This window comes from Pseudorasbora parva, chromosome 10 (genome assembly GCF_024679245.1).
Source record: "Pseudorasbora parva isolate DD20220531a chromosome 10, ASM2467924v1, whole genome shotgun sequence".
NCBI lineage: Eukaryota > Metazoa > Chordata > Actinopteri > Cypriniformes > Gobionidae > Pseudorasbora > Pseudorasbora parva.
The window spans coordinates 13416234-13433520 of NC_090181.1; the positions used below are offsets into that span (position 1 = coordinate 13416234).

Genomic DNA, 17287 nt, shown 5'->3' on the forward strand with positions numbered 1-17287 from the left:
CTGAGATAAAGCAACCCTCCCTTTGGTGGGAAGAATCCCCTGAGACTGCTTTGAGACAGGAAGAAGGAGACTCTGCTTCACACCTCCAGCCTTAATTGAAATGTAATTTCAGGAAAGAAGTGGCTTCTTTGGCCTAATTATTCTAATCACACAATGAATGGCAACGATTAACCTTGATAATTCCTTCGCTTGAAATCTGTTCAAGTCGAGGGGCTTTACAGGCCCTGCATAACCGAACAGGACAGAAGTGGAGGTGCAGGTCTGGGCTATGAATTTCATATGTGTGTGCGTCATTACCGCTGTATTGATTGTCGACAATGATTGTTCCCACGGCCTGCTTCCTAGTAGCGATCAGATGGTGCCACTGGTTGTCATTATAGCGTCTGCTTCCATCGTTGCGAGGGCTGAGGGCCACGGCTGAGGCCTAGCATCAAACGCTGAGGGTTAATCACTTGCTCATCATGAACACACCGCACACACTGCACAAATGATGGCTGATCAGCAGCTCTAGGAAGAGGAGATATTCCCCTCTCTGTGCTGCAGCAGAGCTTAGGAGGTAAAATGCATGTACATAAACTACTGCAGTTTAAACTGTAAAATTATTTGAAATGTAAAGAATTCATATACTGCAACCAATTTTTTTAACTAGATCAGGAAAAACTTTGAATATCGGCTTGGGAAAGCCTTGTTTGGGTGTTTTAAAAGTTAAAAAGCTTTGGAACAAACAGTAGATAGCTAGAGTGATAGCTAGAACTCTAGAACCCTAGAACATTGGAACACGGATGGATGGATGGATGGATGGATGGATGGATGGATGGATGGATGGATGGATGGATGGATGGATGTCAGCATTAAAATGAGGCTCATCTCAATAAAAGCACAATGCCATAACAAGTAGGCACAGTTAGTAGGTAAAGATTAATCAACAACAGATCCCACTTACATATACCCAGAGTTAACTTTGACCATTTACTCTTCAATATCTAGGTTTATAGAGAAGAAGTCGAAAAAAAAAGAAGCACCAGAATCCCTCTTGGCACCAAACTCAAGGCACTAAGGAATTCTGCCCGGAGATAGGACATTCCCCAAAAGCAGTAAATTTCATGGGCTGGCACCATCAACATAAGATGGGGTTATTGTCCTGCTAAAATATGACATCATTCAGGTTCATACACTTAACGGCCTGACTGAGTGCTCTGCAGTGAAAGCACAGAGACACAAAGTATCGCATCTCCTCTTTGTGATGAAGATTTAATGATCAAATCAATATGTGTGTGGATGCTGAGGAAAGTCAGCCCTGTGATATGCTTACTGCAGAGAGCAGGAGAGAGGGAGGGAGAAGAAATAGCTTTAGGGAGAAGCCAGGACAGACACAACACTGCATTCCTATACCTCCTCCCTTTGAAAGTATTCAGTGGGGCTTCTTTACGATGAGAGATCAATTCTGTCACAACAACTAAAAGCCTTTCTGAATAAAATCATCTGCCAGCAGTTTAACACGGCTAACTTTAATTATTCCAAGCCAAAATATGTTTACTGAATGTGTTTATTTCAGATGTTTGAAGACCAAAAAAATCCTATCGGTCTTGTTCACTGGGAGGCAGACCTATCACCGACATCACGACCTGAACATCTGATGTAATGTATTCAAGTTTCAGTCATGTGCTGATTAGGGAGTCCTAATGACTGAACCCCAAACGATCAGTCACAGCATTCATCAATTTTAAGAAAACATTGCAGCAATGCTAGAGGATATTTACACCACAAATCATCTACTTGCATAAATTAATTGCTGATTACGCTCATGAATTATCAATTAGGTCTTGTTTCAAGGATTTTTTTTTTTTTTACATTAAAATAATGTGATTAAATATATGCTTAAAGAAATGGCTCATTTAATTTTTTTAATTTATTTATTTACCTACCTATTGTAAAAGTCCAAAGTGCACAATACTATTTATAAAAGTTATATAATAGTTTTGTCTGAGAAACTGACTGAAATGTATGCCATTATTCACAGAAAATCTTCTCCAGTAGGCTGTTAACCACTGCGTCTTTTTCATTGCAAGAATCTGTTGACCCCCATAACTGGATAACTCATAAAATAGTAATTCACTGGAAATATCCGACTCAAAAGAGCGATTTGTTCATGAATAAACTTCATGTCATAAACTTGAAAAACAAAGTAAGGGCAATTTTAAATCAAGAAAGACACACTGTGTGTGTGTGTGTGTGTGTGTGTGTGTGTGTGTGTGTGTGTGTGTGTGTGTGTGTGTGTGTGTGTGTGTGTGTGTGTGTGTTCAGCATTTTATTTTTTAATAATTCACATAATTAAATAATTATAATTGTCATTCTGTGGCCGCCTTTGAAGTACACAGAGACCCCTAAGTGGGCCTCCTGGTTGGCAACCACTGCTTTAAAATGATCACATTCATAGACATCATAGAACATAAACAATTAAGAAACAGAAATGATTTAGTCTATAACTGAAAATGCTCCTTTTAACTATAAAAACTAACGGTCAATGGAAATCAGTGAGTATGGTTAAAAGAATTTACGCACTAACACTCCAAACAGTTCATTAAAGATCTGTTTCACAAGATTCCTATAGAAGCTGCTATAGGTTTTGGTGATATAGTGTGTGTCATTAACATAGTGAGCAGCATACTCTTGCTTAATAGCCCTTGAGTTTGTTTAAGATGAAATGGGCACTGTCCGTGGTACTAATGCAACTAATCATGCCCATGGGCCTTGGAGAGACCTTCTCTCTTCACTGTATGCCTGGAAACCACTCATCACTGGCTTATCTCTAAAAGACTCCGATAAGGAGACATTTGGAAAAAAACAGCATCATTTGTGACAGCCTTTACAGGAACTAAATACGCTTTCATGAGACAGTGTTTCATAAAATGCTCATTAATTTCATCATTAGAAAGAGTGTGTGGGGAAGCATACCAGTTCCCTGTGTCACGCTCAATTAGCATCCCATGGTGCTAATCCCATTAGAATTGTTGAATTCGTTAATGGGGGAACTAATGGGCATGCTATCAGGGGACATTAATTGGGCATGACACCACTTTTAGTTATAATTATCAAACTACCCCGACAAAATGTGTTTACGAATGCAAAACTGGCAATATTCGGCAATGACGCTTATTGGTGGGGTGCGTTTCTCGGTGGTCTCCTGGACACTAATGTGAAATCATCTTTCATGATTGCTTTCATCATCAGAGCAATAGACTCCAACCCTACATGCTAGTGCTGCAGTGTGCATAATTAGCATGCTATTGCTATTCCCATCCAATGTCTGCGGGTAACAAGTTAATTGGCCTCAAACCCTCTTTTAGCTGTGTTTTAAGTTTTAACAGAGAAGAACTTGATCCATCAAAACGAAAAAATCTTAATGCAAGAAGACAATAACTGTTTTCATGTTAATACGGATAAATAATCGGCTGATATAAACATTTCTTGAATGAATTCAACATAAAACAGTCATTTTAAGTGCTACAATTTAATTTAGGAATTACAACATTACAATATACAGTATGTAAAAAGGGATGCCCATTTTTGTATTTGCTAAATATTAAATTTAACAGTGTTATTAAGTTATGCGTCTTTAAAGATTGATAGTAAATGTATTTTAAATGTTAGAAATATTTAATATCAGCTGAAAAACCATATGGTTCCGATATATCCGCTGGTCTAGAGGTTAGGATTCATCACATTTAAAGGTTTAAAGGCTTTTCGTAGCTTAAACAAACACACAGCAGTCCGTGACCATGGTGTACCTGAGGGTCAAAGAGGAAGTATGGACGGCCGTTATGTATTTGCAGAGCGACATACTCCTCCTGTTCTCCAGGGGAAACCGCAAACAGCATAAGCCCCTCCTCGACGCGTGTCCGGAAACTCAGCTGCAGGCCTGGGGAGAGACAATGCATGTTCCATATCAATAAACGGCTTATTGTACAGAAAGCATTATAAAGCAGTGTGAAAGCATATCAGAATGCATGAACACAACAAAAATTGCATTCATAAGAATGTAAGAGCAATTGACAGGATAAGAAGGCCCAGAATCGTGAGAAGTGTATGAGTGTGTGATGCCTGTGAGATCAAAACACGGAGCAATGCCTGAACGGTCCCACAATGCCTGAGTAGAGCTAACCTCTAAAGGCTTTATCCTAACAGAACTGCTTTAAAACGATTCCCCTCAGAACAGATCTTAGTAAAACCTTCCACCATCTGACCTGAAAATCAGACCAAAGATACCAATCAGACAAAAAGAAAATACCTTTGAAGTGGTGTCCTTCTTCAACATAAGTTCATTAATATGTTGAGTACAAACCCACTCAAATACAGACTGCTTAGATTAAAAAGATTCCATTTAATCTATCTTAGAATCTCCAGTGGATTGAAGAGGTTGTAAGTCTGGTTGACCTCATGTAGAGCAGCAAGATGTTTCTTCAGGCTTCAGATCTATACAACTGATACAGGGATTATACCATCTGAATACCAACCCTACAGAACTGACTCTAATGTTGGATTGCACATGACAGCCACTGCCATAAGACTATTATACATTCTATTAAAAACAATGTATACAAATGATTAAACGCAACATTTATATCATTACAAAAAATATTTGTATTCATTTGTATTCATCGAAGACACCTGAGGAAACAGTATCACAGTGTGCACAAAAATATTAAGCACACATAACATGATACCACATGCGCTTCATATGTGTTTTCTTCCATAGGGTGGGGAGAGAACACCTCAATATAGCCCTTAAGAAGGTGTTCTGTAAAGAAAACAGAGCTCTTTTCTCATGTTGACCAGACAGTCTCAGTCCTGTGGAGGATGGTGGGGGAGAACCTGGATCAGAAGTTGTAGGTTCAGCAGAGCAGATCTCTCTGGGGTGATCAGCTATTTTTTTGACAAGTGCTTCACATCCATCAGAACGTCTGGTCCATTACAGGAGAGGGAACGCGGAGGCTAAAGGGACATCTGTGGGATTTAAGATCCCGGTGGAGAAGCGTGGCGCTGTACGCACTGACAGGCCTGTCCAGAAAAGCTGTGGTCAGAGGTCTCTCAGGCACAGGGCTGGACTGAGCGGGCTGATGAGGAATGAGATTCACCTCTGTGGGTCTCAAGACTAGCGCTAAGACATGGAAAAGATGTGAAGCACTTTTACATGTGGACTGCATCAGCACTTTAGGACACAGTGCTCAGGGTAATTCATCCACCAAATAGAGACTACAGAAATTTAGAGACTAAAATAAATAATAATAAATGAAGTGTGTGTGTGTGTGTGTGTGTGTGTGTGTATTGCCCCACAAATATGGCAATATCCTTTTTTGATCCCCACAAGAAAAACAACTTATAACTCATACTAAGTGATGATTTTTGAAAATGTAAAATTGTTACCTTTCGTTCAGTCACTCCGAGTAATGTCAGTGACTGACGAATGGGGGTTTCGATTAGAAGCTATCATCTTCTAACGAAGTTTCTTGCGCGCTCCACAGGTGTGGTCGAGGAGAGACATCTATGGCTCAACCTGGCCGATATGTGGGACGCCGAGCGAACACGTTTCCTCAATGCCCTATATCCCAGGCTGGGCTATTCGGCGGCGCGGTCGAGAGCTTTGCCCAACAGTTCTCAGCCGCCCAGAAGCAGACTAAGGCAATCAAACATCTACTGCCCCGGTGGCCTGCTGCTGCCCAAAACGCCGCTGGCAGAGTTGCCTCAGCCTCCTCGCCGCCGAGGGCGGTTTCCTGCGGTCCCCCCCGCTCCCGCGCGGCCGCAGCAGCCTTCGCCGGGGCCGCACCGCCCCAGTCCGCTCCAGCCCCGCAGCCCGCTAAACGCCAGGCTAACCGGCGCTCCTGACGTGGACAGCTCATGGATGGGCAGTTATTTTCGGGAGAAGGTGGCAGGAGGGGTCCTGCCACCCCTGGTGGAGGGCCGTGGGAGAATCTTTCACCCTAATGTGGTCAAAGAAAGAACTGATAAACCCATCCCTGAGCACCCAGAGACCGGTGACGGCAGTATGCACCGCCCCCGGGCCACGCCGCTCTCGTCCCTCTCTGTTGCCAGTCCCCTCTCAGAGCAGACCCCAGTGGAACGCGAGTCCTTCCCTGGTCTCCTCTGTCATGCGTGCGGAGATCGCTACGCTACTGGCTAAGGGCGCTATCGAGCTCGTCCCTCCAGACGAGATGAATTCCGGCTTCTACAGCCCTTACTTCATTGTACCGAAGAAAATCGGGGGGTTACGACCGATCCTGGACCTTCGCGTCCTGAACCGATCCCTTCATAGGCTTCCATTCAGGATGTTGACTGCGAAACGCTTCCACGTGTCTATCCTTCCGCGACACAGACCGTTCCTACGGTTTGCGTTCGAAGGGCGGGCATATCAGTATGCTGTACTCCCATTTGGGGTAGCTCTGTCCCATCGCGTCTTCACAAAGATTTTTGAGGCAGCCCTTGCGCCACTCAGGCAGCAAGTGGTTCGCGTGCTGAAGTATCTCGACGACTGGCTCATACTGGGCCACTCTCGTGCGAACATAGAGATCTGGTTCTCCACCACTTAGCTCGTCTGGGCCTTCGGGTCAACTGGGAGAAGAGCAAACTCTGCCCCATGCAGAGGATCTCTTTTCTCGGTATGGAGATCGACTCGGTCGGCATGTGCGCGCAGCTTACTGGCGAGCGCACGCAGTCACTGCTGACTTGCCTCTGTCAGTGCGGTTCCACTGAAACTATTTCAGAGGCTCCTGGGGCATATGGCATCTGCAGCCACGATGACGCCGCTCGGATTGTTTCTTATGAGACCGCTTCAGCACTGGCTTCGCAATCGAGTCCCGAGATGGGCATGGCAGTCTGGCACGCTCCGGGTCCTAGTGACACGGGCCTTTAGACAGACACTCACCCAGTGGTCGAACCTCAGTTTTTTATGGGCAGGTGTTCCCTTAGAACGATTTTCCAGGCATGTTGTTGTGTCAACAGATCCTTCCACTACGGGTTGGGGTGCCATGTGCAATGAAAATGCTGCCGCGGTCTCCTGGACAGAGAGTTAGTGCTGCCTGCATGTCAATTGCCTCGATTTGCAGGTACGGTTCGCCCTGCACCGCTTCCGAGCGTTGCTGAGGGGTCAACACATACTAGACAGATCGGACAACACAGCCTTTGTAGCGTACATCAACCACCAGGGCGGTCTACACTCCCGCCGCATGTCCCAACTCGCCCGCCATCTTGTGTTATGGAGTCAGAAGTGCCTGAGGTCCCGTCGTGCTGTCCATATCCCGGGGATCCTGAACCGTGCAGCCGACGAGCTCTCACGGTTTCAGCCAATCCCTGGGGAGTGGAGACTCCATCCCTAGTCGGTCCAGCAGTTCGGGGGACGCACAGGTAGATCTGTTTGCCTCCCACGACTCGTCCCATTGCAGCCTGTACTATTCCCTGACCGAGGGCACGCTCGGCACGGATGCACTGGCGCACAGCTGGCCGCAGGGCCCACGCAAGTATGGGTTTCCCCCAGTGAGCCTTCTTACAATTGTTTTGTGCAAGGTCAGGGAGGACAAGTAGCAGGTCATGGTGGTCGCCCCGTATTGGCTGGGCCACACCTGGTTCCCAGAACTAGTACTCCTTGTGACAGCCCCTCCCTGGCCGATTCCTCTGAGACAGGATCTCCTCTCTCAGAGACGGGGCACCCTGTGGCATCCGTGTCATGATCTGTGGAACCTCCACGTGTGGCTCCTGGACGGGACGTGGCAGGTTTGAGTACCCTACCACCTCCGGTGGTGGCTACCATCACTTCAGCTAGGGCCGAGTCCACGAGACAGGCCTATGCGTTGAAGTGGAACCTCTTCATCAGTTGGTGTTCTTCTCGCCAAGAAGACCCCTGAAAATGCCTGATCGGGTCGGTGCTGTCATTTCTCCAAGAAGGGTTGGATCGAAGGCTGTCTCCTTCCACCCTGAAGGTTTATTTGGCTACTATTGCCGCCTACCATGACCTCTTGGATGGTAAACCGGTAAGTAAGCACAACCTGATCCTCAGATTCCTGAGGGGTGCGAGGAGACTACATCCTCCTCGCGCTGCTCTCGTACCTCTTGGGACCTCTCAGTAGATTTAAGTGCACTGCAGAGGGCCCCATTTGAGCCTTTGCGGTCAGTAGATGTTAAGTTCTTGTTTATGAAGACAGTGCTCCTGACCGCACTGGCCTCCATCAAGAGGGTACGTACGGATTACGTATGTAACCCTCGTTCCCTGAGGAGGGAACAGAGACATAACGTCCCTCTGCCACTTCCGCTGTTCTGCTGGAATGAGAGTTCAGCTTGGCTCCTCAGCTGGAAACATAATGCGATCATGCCAGCTACGTCCTTATATACCCACGTGGGTAGGCAGAGTTACGAATGCAAATCTCGCATGCCCATGGCATTGGCACTGCCATTGGGCGTTTTCTAGATCTCAAAGATGATAGCTTCTAATCGAAACCCCCATTCGTCAGTCACTGACGTTACGTCTCCATTCCCTCCTCAGGGAACGAGGGTTACATACGTAACCGAGACGTTTTCTTTGATGAGGTTAGGGTTAGGGCAAGGGTGTCCTAACTATTTTTTTTTTTAAAAGTAAGGCCAGATTCTATGTTGTGGACACACATTCCTTATCTATTATATATATATACTCACCTAAAGGATTATTAGGAACACCTGTTCAATTTCTCATTAATGCAATTATCTAATAAACTAATCACATGGCAGTTGCTTCAATGCATTTAGGGGTGTGGTCCTGGTCAATTCAATCTCCTGAACTCCAAACTGAATGTCAGAATGGGAAAGAAAGGTGATTTATGTCATGTTATGGTTGTTGGTGCCAGACGGGCCGGTCTGAGTATTTCACAATCTGCTCAGTTACTGGGACTTTCACAAACAACCATTTTTAGGGTTTACAAAGAATGGTGTGAAAAGGGAAAAACATTTTCAAACAGCCAGTATGCGGCAGACCTGTGGGCGAAAATGCCTTGTTGATGCTAGAGGTCAGAGGAGAATGGGCCGACAGATTTAAGCTGATAGAAGAGTAAACTTGACTGAAATAACCACTCGTTATGCAGCAAAGCATTTGTGAAGCCACAACACACACAACCTTGAGGTGGATGGGCTACAACATCAGAAGACCCCACCGGGTACCACTCATCTCCACTACAAATAGGAAAAAGAGGCGACAATTTGCACAAGCTCACCAAAATTGGACAGTTGAAAACTGGAAAAATGTTGCCTGGTCTGATGAGTCTCGATTTCTGTTGAGACATTCAGATGGTAGAGTCAAATTTTGGCGTAAACAGAATGAGAACATGGATCCATCATTCCTTGTTACCACTGTGCAGGCCGGTGGTGGTGGTGTAATGGTGTGGGGGATGTTTTCTTGGCACACTTTAGGCCCCTTAGTGCCAATTGGGCACTGTTTAAATGCCACAGCCTACCTGAGCATTGTTTCTGACCATGTCCATCCCTTTATGACCACCATTTACCCATCCTCTGATGGCTACTTCCTGCAGGAAAATGCACCATGTCACAAAGCTCAAATCATTTTAAATTAGTTTCTTGAACATGACAACGAGTTCACTGTACTAAAATGGCCCCCACAGTCACCAGATCTCAACCCAATAGAGTATTTTTGGGATGGGGTGGAACGGGAGCTTCATGCCCTGGATGTGCATTCCACAAATCTCAATCAACTGCAAGATGATATTCTATCATTATGGGCCAACATTTCTAAAGAATGCTTTCAGCACCTTGTTGATTCAATGCCACGTAGAATTAAGGCAGTTCTGAAGGCAAACGGGAGTCAAACACAGTATTAGTATGGTGTTCATAATAATCCTTTAGGTGAGTGTATATACATACAGTATAGAATGCTGCATTTAACAATTTTGTAAAGGAAAAAAATAAAAATAAAATTTCAACTCCATAATGGATTCCAAGTGCTCCAGTTCAGTCCATTGCAAATGTTCCACCAGTAGTGGGCACTCATGCAATGTTAGAAATGACGCACATCCGAGTGAATGAGACAGAGGGAAGTTAGTGAGTAAAGGGCACAATAAGGCTCCGGTCCACTCCACTTTAAGACACGCACTTGCAAACTTCCCTAAGCACTTCCCCTCGGGGAATCCCTGCCATGAAGTGGACAAGGGAAGTTTATATGGACAGACCCTTGCTCCCTCGATTTTGACTAAGGGAGCGAGTCTACTTTATGTACACTTTAGGCAGCTCTATATACCACAATGTAATCATCACAAATCACAACAACAACAAAAAAAATCAACTCCATAGTGGATTCTAAGTGATAAAGGGCTTAGGATGTTCAAATTCAGCCCATTGCTAAGGTTCCGCCAGTAGTGCGAAAAGAGGAAAGTTAGCAAGTGAAGGGAATAATAAAAATGACTGGGAACGCAGCATATAAACAAACTCAAACCAAGTGACAACCTCCCACAGTTTCTGTTGATGCCAGGAAGTAACTTAAACTGCAATTCCTCGACTCGTCTGTATTCCCCGGGCACCTGGCAGTGCCATATGAAGCCTTGTTTAATGCTTTTCATAGTGTGGTTTTGTCCGACCACTTATCAAAAATCTTGGCCCGAGTCCAACTGGATTTTTTTTGGCTTACATTGGCTTGCATTGTTGCAGCCATTAAAATAGTTCAGTTTTGTTTTTAAAGTTTAATTTTTTTTAAGTGACGACCAAACGGCCACCGGCCGACAGTTAGTTAAACACATGTTTAATCAATTTAGCCTCTCAAATCACCTCTTGACTCGTCTTGCCTGTAATAAATAACAAAAGAGATATGATATTACTTTTCAAACATCACAATGTTAGTTAATTTAGCCTACTATAATGTCTTAATACCTCCACAGTAAAAAGGCATTTTTGACGAGCTGAGGCAGGCTGATAAAGCTTGCAATGCCGCTTGCAAACTAAACAAGCTAAACAATCTAAACAAATAATAATAAAAGAACATGCAGTTTGTCTTATAGCTACCTTACACCTCTGTAAAATGAATAGCCAATAAATCAGATCTTCAATTCCCGTGGTATAGCCTAGCCTATATATTTAACAGAGATCACAGCAACGAAAGCAAAAGATTCAAGATGCATTTTATTCAGCAGCTCATTTCAAATTCAAAGACTGCAATATGAGAGTGTGGCAAGGGGGGCGTGGTTCAGCGAGGTTCTGCAGCGGGAGAGAGGGCCGCGGGACGAGCGGTAAGTGAGTGGGTTGGACGCAGATTAATAACACCTGTCTCTTGTTCTAGTAATGAGCGCGGAGACGGGATAAAACACCAGCGGAACCGGAGACCAGGAAGAGAGAGAGTCGGACTGTTGATGCGAGACCCTGAGTTATCCGGAACCCGGAAGTGCGTGACCCGGAAGTGAAACTGAGACTGAGCATATGAGAAAACAGACACACACGGAAGTGTGCACGTTGAGATTGAGTTTGAAAATAAAAAGCATCAACAGTCCTGCCGACCCCCGTGTCCTCTTCCTTCCTTACTCTATCGAACTTGTTACACTGGTGCCGAAACCCGGGAAGGAAGCAGGACAGCGCCGCCGCCATGACAACGCCCTCCGCCTCGCCATTTGCGGATATCATCAACTCCCTCGCGGTCCTCCACCAGGAACACCATCAGGCATTGCTGGACCTTCGGACTGAACAGGAGCGCCGCTTCGAGGCGATCGTCCAAGGCCAGCAAGAGGACCGCGAGCGGTTCCGGAGCTGGATGGACCGGGAGGTTCGCGCCGAGGCCGCTGGGCGGGCCAGCACACCGGTGCACGTGCCCCTGCAGAAAATGGGGCCGGAAGACGACCCGGAGGCCTTCGTCGATTTGTTCCAGAAGGCCGCGGAGGCCTGCAGGTGGCCCCGGGCACAGTGGCCGGTGCGCCTCATCCCCCTGCTATCCGGCGAAGCCCAGGCGGCCGCACAACAGCTACCGGTCGCGAACCTCCTGGACTACGACGATCTGAAGAGGGCCATACTTCAGCGGGTCGGCCGGACCCCAGAGCAACACCGCCAGCGTTTCCGTTCCCTGGAGTGGGGTGAGTCCGGTCGACCCTTCGCCTTGGCCCAACAGCTCCGGGACGAGTGCCGCAGATGGCTTCTGGCCGGCGGCAGCGACGTGGACCATGTTGTCGATCTGGTGGTGCTGGAGCAGTTTATCACTCGGCTCCCCAGGAAGACCGCCGAGTGGGTCCAGTGCCACCGGCCCACGTCGCTGGAGACGGCCATCAACTTGGCGGAGGACCACCTGGTGGCGTGCCCGGGGGTCGGCGAACCCCCACTAACTTCTCCCTCTCTCTCTCCCCCTTCTCTCTCTCTCTCTCGACCTGTCCCTCTCCCCAGGTCCCGCTGGGGATGGGTAGTGACAATGGATCCGGTTCCGCCCCCTTTCCGCGCTCAGCCTCCAACCCACTCCCCGCCGCCGGGGCTGGGCTGGCCTGCTGGCGGTGCGGCGATCCGGATCATTTTGTGGACCGGTGTCCGATGATGGACATCGGAACAATGATCCGGATCCCGGACGTCCAGCGGACCACCCCCGATCAAGCAGGAGAGTACCAAATTCCTGTAAGTATCAAGGGGGGTACATATCAGGCCTTGGTGGATTCAGGATGTAACCAAACCTAGATCCATCAAAGCCTGATGCAGCCTGGGGCATTGGATACAAGCCGCATGGTTAAGGTGCGGTGTGTGCACGGGGATGTGGTGGAATATCCGGTTGTCCCAGTCACGATACAGTTTAGGGGGAAAAAGCATAGTGTTGAGGTGGCGGTTAGTCCCCACCTCCGGCATCCGCTAATTCTGGGGACGAATTGGCCCGCCTTTTCGGCGTTATTGGGGTCGTTATGCGCGGATGCCGCTTGGGGAAACAAGGCTAGGAACGGGGCGGTGCGAGTGCAGGTTGGCGAGACTGATACGGGACCCTTGGGAACTGCTTCAGAGGAACCGAGCGGGGTCGAGAGACTGATTCTCTCGGACCGCGATGACTTCCCTCTGGAGCAGTCTCAAGATGAGACTCTAAAACATGCTTTTCAACAGGTCCGCACTATCGACGGTCAGTCCCTCCAACCCGCATTGCCTGTCACGTATCCTTATTTTGCCATAATTAAGGATAGGTTGTATCGAGTGACCCAAGACGCTCAGACAAAAATGGATACAACCCAGTTGTTAGTACCAAAGAGCCGCCGGGAAATGCTTTTCCAGGCGGCTCACTCTAACCCGATGGCGGGCCACCTGGGACAGGCGGCCACGCTGAATCGTTTAATGACCCGATTTTTTTGGCCAGGCATTCATGACAATGTGCGCAGGTGGTGCGCGTCTTGTCCTGAATGTCAGTTGGTGAACCCACTGGCCGCCCCAAAAGCGCCATTGCGCCCCCTACCATTAATGCAGGTCCCCTTCGAGAGAATTGCGATGGACCTCATCGGGCCATTAGAGCGATCCGCACGCGGACATCGTTTTGCGCTAGTTATCGTGGACTACGCAACACGATATCCGGAAGCAGTGGCTCTCCGCAACATCTCGGCGAAGAGTGTTGCGGACGCACTGTTTCGTTTAATCTCCCGGGTGGGGATTCCAAAAGAAATCCTCACTGATCAAGGCACGGCGTTTATGTCACGCACGTTAAGCGAATTGTACGGATTATTGGGCATTAAATCCATTCGAACCAGCGTCTATCACCCACAAACAGACGGCTTGGTCGAACGATTTAATCGCACTCTTAAATCCATGATCCGTAAATTCGTACAGGAAGACGCCAAAAATTGGGATCGGTGGTTGGAACCCCTCTTATTTGCTGTGCGCGAGGTCCCGCAAGCCTCCACGGGGTTTTCCCCCTTCGAGCTTCTCTACGGGCGACAGCCACGGGGGGTGCTGGACGTCCTACGAGAAACTTGGGAGGAGGGGCCTTCGTTGGCCAAAAACGAAATTCAGTACGTCATGGACTTGCGAACAAAACTCCACACATTGGGGCGGCTATCTAGGGAGAATTTGTTGCAAGCCCAGGACCGCCAGAGCCGGTCATATAACAGGGGTACTAAACTACGCAAATTCACACCGGGAGAGAAAGTGCTCGTTCTACTCCCAACGTCGAGCTCAAAATTAATGTCAAAGTGGCAGGGGCCGTTTGAGGTCGCACGGCAGATAGGAGAGCTCGATTATGAAGTGATACGATCCGATAGGAACGGGGCACGTCAAATATACCACCTCAATCTGCTTAAAAAATGGAATGAGGTGGAATCGGTGTTGTTGGCAACGGTGATCGGGGGAGAGGATGATCTCGGGCCAGAGGCGAGCATTAAAGCGCAATCAGTCGCGTTGGCCCCGGGGGGAGATCACCTCTCACCGTTACAACTCTCTGATTTATCGAAATGTCAGGCGGAGTTCGCTGACGTGTTCTCGCCCCTACCGGGACGTACCGACTTGATTCAGCACCATATCGAGACCGAGCCGGGCGTGGTAGTTCGCAGCCGGCCGTATCGCTTGCCTGAACACAAGAAAAAAGTAGTTCAGGACGAATTAGGCGCAATGCTCGACATGGGAGTAATCGAGGAGTCCAACAGTGACTGGGCGAGCCCGATAGTTTTGGTCCCCAAAACAGACGGCTCGGTCAGGTTCTGTGTGGACAACCGCAAGGTGAACGCTGTGTCGAAGTTCGACGCGTATCCAATGCCACGGGTTGACGAGTTGCTTGATCGGTTAGGCACGGCTCGATTTTATTCGACACTGGACTTAACAAAGGGCTATTGGCAGATCCCCTTGTCTCCATTGTCCAAAGAAAAAACAGCTTTCACCACGCCGTTTGGATTACACCAATTTGTCACGCTTCCTTTCGGCTTGTTCGGGGCGCCCGCAACCTTCCAGCGGCTCATGGATAGGATTTTGCGTCCCCATGCTGCATATGCTGCTGCGTACCTAGATAACATAGTGATTTATAGTCACGATTGGCAGCGGCATATGCAGCATGTGAGGGCGGTCCTGAGGTCGCTGAGGAGAGTGGGGCTCACGGCCAATCCGAAGAAGTGTGCGATTGGGCGGGTGGAAGTAAGGTATCTGGGCTTCCACTTGGGTCATGGACAGGTGCGTCCCCAAATTGATAAGACTGCCGCAATTGCAACCTGTCCGAGGCCCAAGACCAAAAAGGAGGTAAGACAGTTCTTGGGGCTGGCGGGATATTATAGACGGTTTATACCAAATTATTCGGACCTCACCAGCCCTTTGACTGATCTTACTAGAAAGGGGCTACCAGATACGGTCCAGTGGACGGAGCCGTGTCAACAGGCTTTTACCCAAGTAAAGGCTGCTCTATGTGGCGGGCCGCTGTTACACTCCCCTGACTTTTCTCTCCCTTTCTTGTTGCAGACTGACGCGTCGGACAGGGGGCTGGGCGCAGTCCTGGCCCAGGAGGTGGAGGGGGGAGAGCGGCCGGTGCTGTACATTAGCCGTAAGCTCTCCAAGAGGGAAGCTAAGTACAGCACCATAGAAAAGGAGTGTTTGGCCATCAGATGGGCCGTTCTCACCCTCCGCTATTACCTCCTGGGGCGGGAGTTCACTCTCTGTTCGGACCACGCTCCTCTCCAATGGCTCCACCGCATGAAGGATACCAACGCGCGGATCACCCGTTGGTATCTGGCTCTCCAGCCGTTTAAGTTCAAGGTGGTCCACAGGCCGGGTGCTCAGATGGCTGTGGCCGATTTCCTCTCCAGAAATGGCTCCCCGGCCTGAGTCGGGCGGTGGGGGTATGTGGCAAGGGGGGCGTGGTTCAGCGAGGTCTGCAGCGGGAGAGAGGGCCGCGGGACGAGCGGTAAGTGAGTGGGTTGGACGCAGATTAATAACACCTGTCTCTTGTTCTAGTAATGAGCGCGGAGACGGGATAAAACACCAGCGGAACCGGAGACCAGGAAGAGAGAGAGTCGGACTGTTGATGCGAGACCCTGAGTTATCCGGAACCCGGAAGTGCGTGACCCGGAAGTGAAACTGAGACTGAGCATATGAGAAAACAGACACACACGGAAGTGTGCACGTTGAGATTGAGTTTGAAAATAAAAAGCATCAACAGTCCTGCCGACCCCCGTGTCCTCTTCCTTCCTTACTCTATCGAACTTGTTACAGAGAGAGAGCGACCTAAGCACTGGTAAGATCATTTATTATTTTTTTATTAAAGATGATTGTGTTTTTGATCATCTAAGACTTAATTTAAGTTTCATTTATTGCCATTTGCATTGGCTTACTTTATTTGGCTACTCATTTGCAGCAATGCGTGTTGCAGCACCATTATATCTATCTGACTACAACATAACACGCTCTCACACACGTTTATTTTTTAACCATTTGCCAGGAGTAAATGTAATTGTTTAATCAACAAGATACATTTACACTTGTCCGGTTTTGTCTAAAATGCTTTCAGACAACGTTTTTTTAGTAGGCTAGAGTAGGCTAGCCTACAAAAGAGTAGGCTAATCGGAAATTAAATACGTCTCGAAATCAATCAATCAATCAATCAACTTTATTTATATAGCACTTTTACAATCACGATTGTGTCAAAGCAGCTTCACAGTGTCAAACAGGATAATATTGCAAAACATTTTGATTTGGCTGTAAAAGAAAGAATCTCGGAAGGTATTTAGGCCTGCTCCTGGTCATTTCGCAATCAGATAGATACCTGTTTAGAGAAAACGAATGAAGGAACCAGTTGTAAAAAGGCCATAACTCTAGCAGCTACTGAAGAAACGCGCGCTGCTGGCGCGGACTCTTTAACCCTGTGTGAGCCATGTCTTCACAGTCGTGTAAGCTATGGTCTTGTGTTGTTTCCACCAGCGCAGCACATTGTTTCTAATAATTAATAAAATAAATATAAAACGAAGGAAGCCTAAAAAAGGTCCGAAGCCCGGCTCGCGTTTAGGTATGCCAAAGCCCGGCCCTAGGGGCGTAAAAAAATATAGAAAAATATAGGTTCTGTTGTTGAGCTGTTCTGTATGTTCTGCTGTTTGCACAATAAAATAAACACGTGAAAAAAGTATTTTTAACGGGTCACAGCCATTCGTCAATTGTATTATTATGTAATGCCAATTCAATATTATAATCTTATCAGTGAAAGGTTAATAATCGATTAATGATTACATTCCACCTCTTTGCCCATTTTCTGATTGGCAAATCAGAATTTTTATCTTGTGTGTGTGACACGCAATGACACATTGCCAAAATGGCAACGGCCAGCTCGTCTTTACTTAACGCTTTAGAACTGCTCTTC

General features: G+C 47.5%; 1 protein-coding gene across 1 annotated transcript in view; it reads right to left on the reverse strand.

Annotated features, from left to right (window-relative positions):
• The window catches only part of ush2a (Usher syndrome 2A (autosomal recessive, mild)), a 274001-nt gene that overhangs the window by 171924 nt on the left and 84790 nt on the right, over positions 1 to 17287 (reverse strand). Inside the window, exons 22-23 of the mRNA XM_067455206.1 lie at positions 3789 to 3919; positions 298 to 424 (exon numbers count right to left, since the gene is read on the reverse strand). Coding sequence (XP_067311307.1) covers positions 298 to 424; positions 3789 to 3919 — 258 coding nt within the window. The remainder of the gene's footprint in view (positions 1 to 297; positions 425 to 3788; positions 3920 to 17287) is intronic.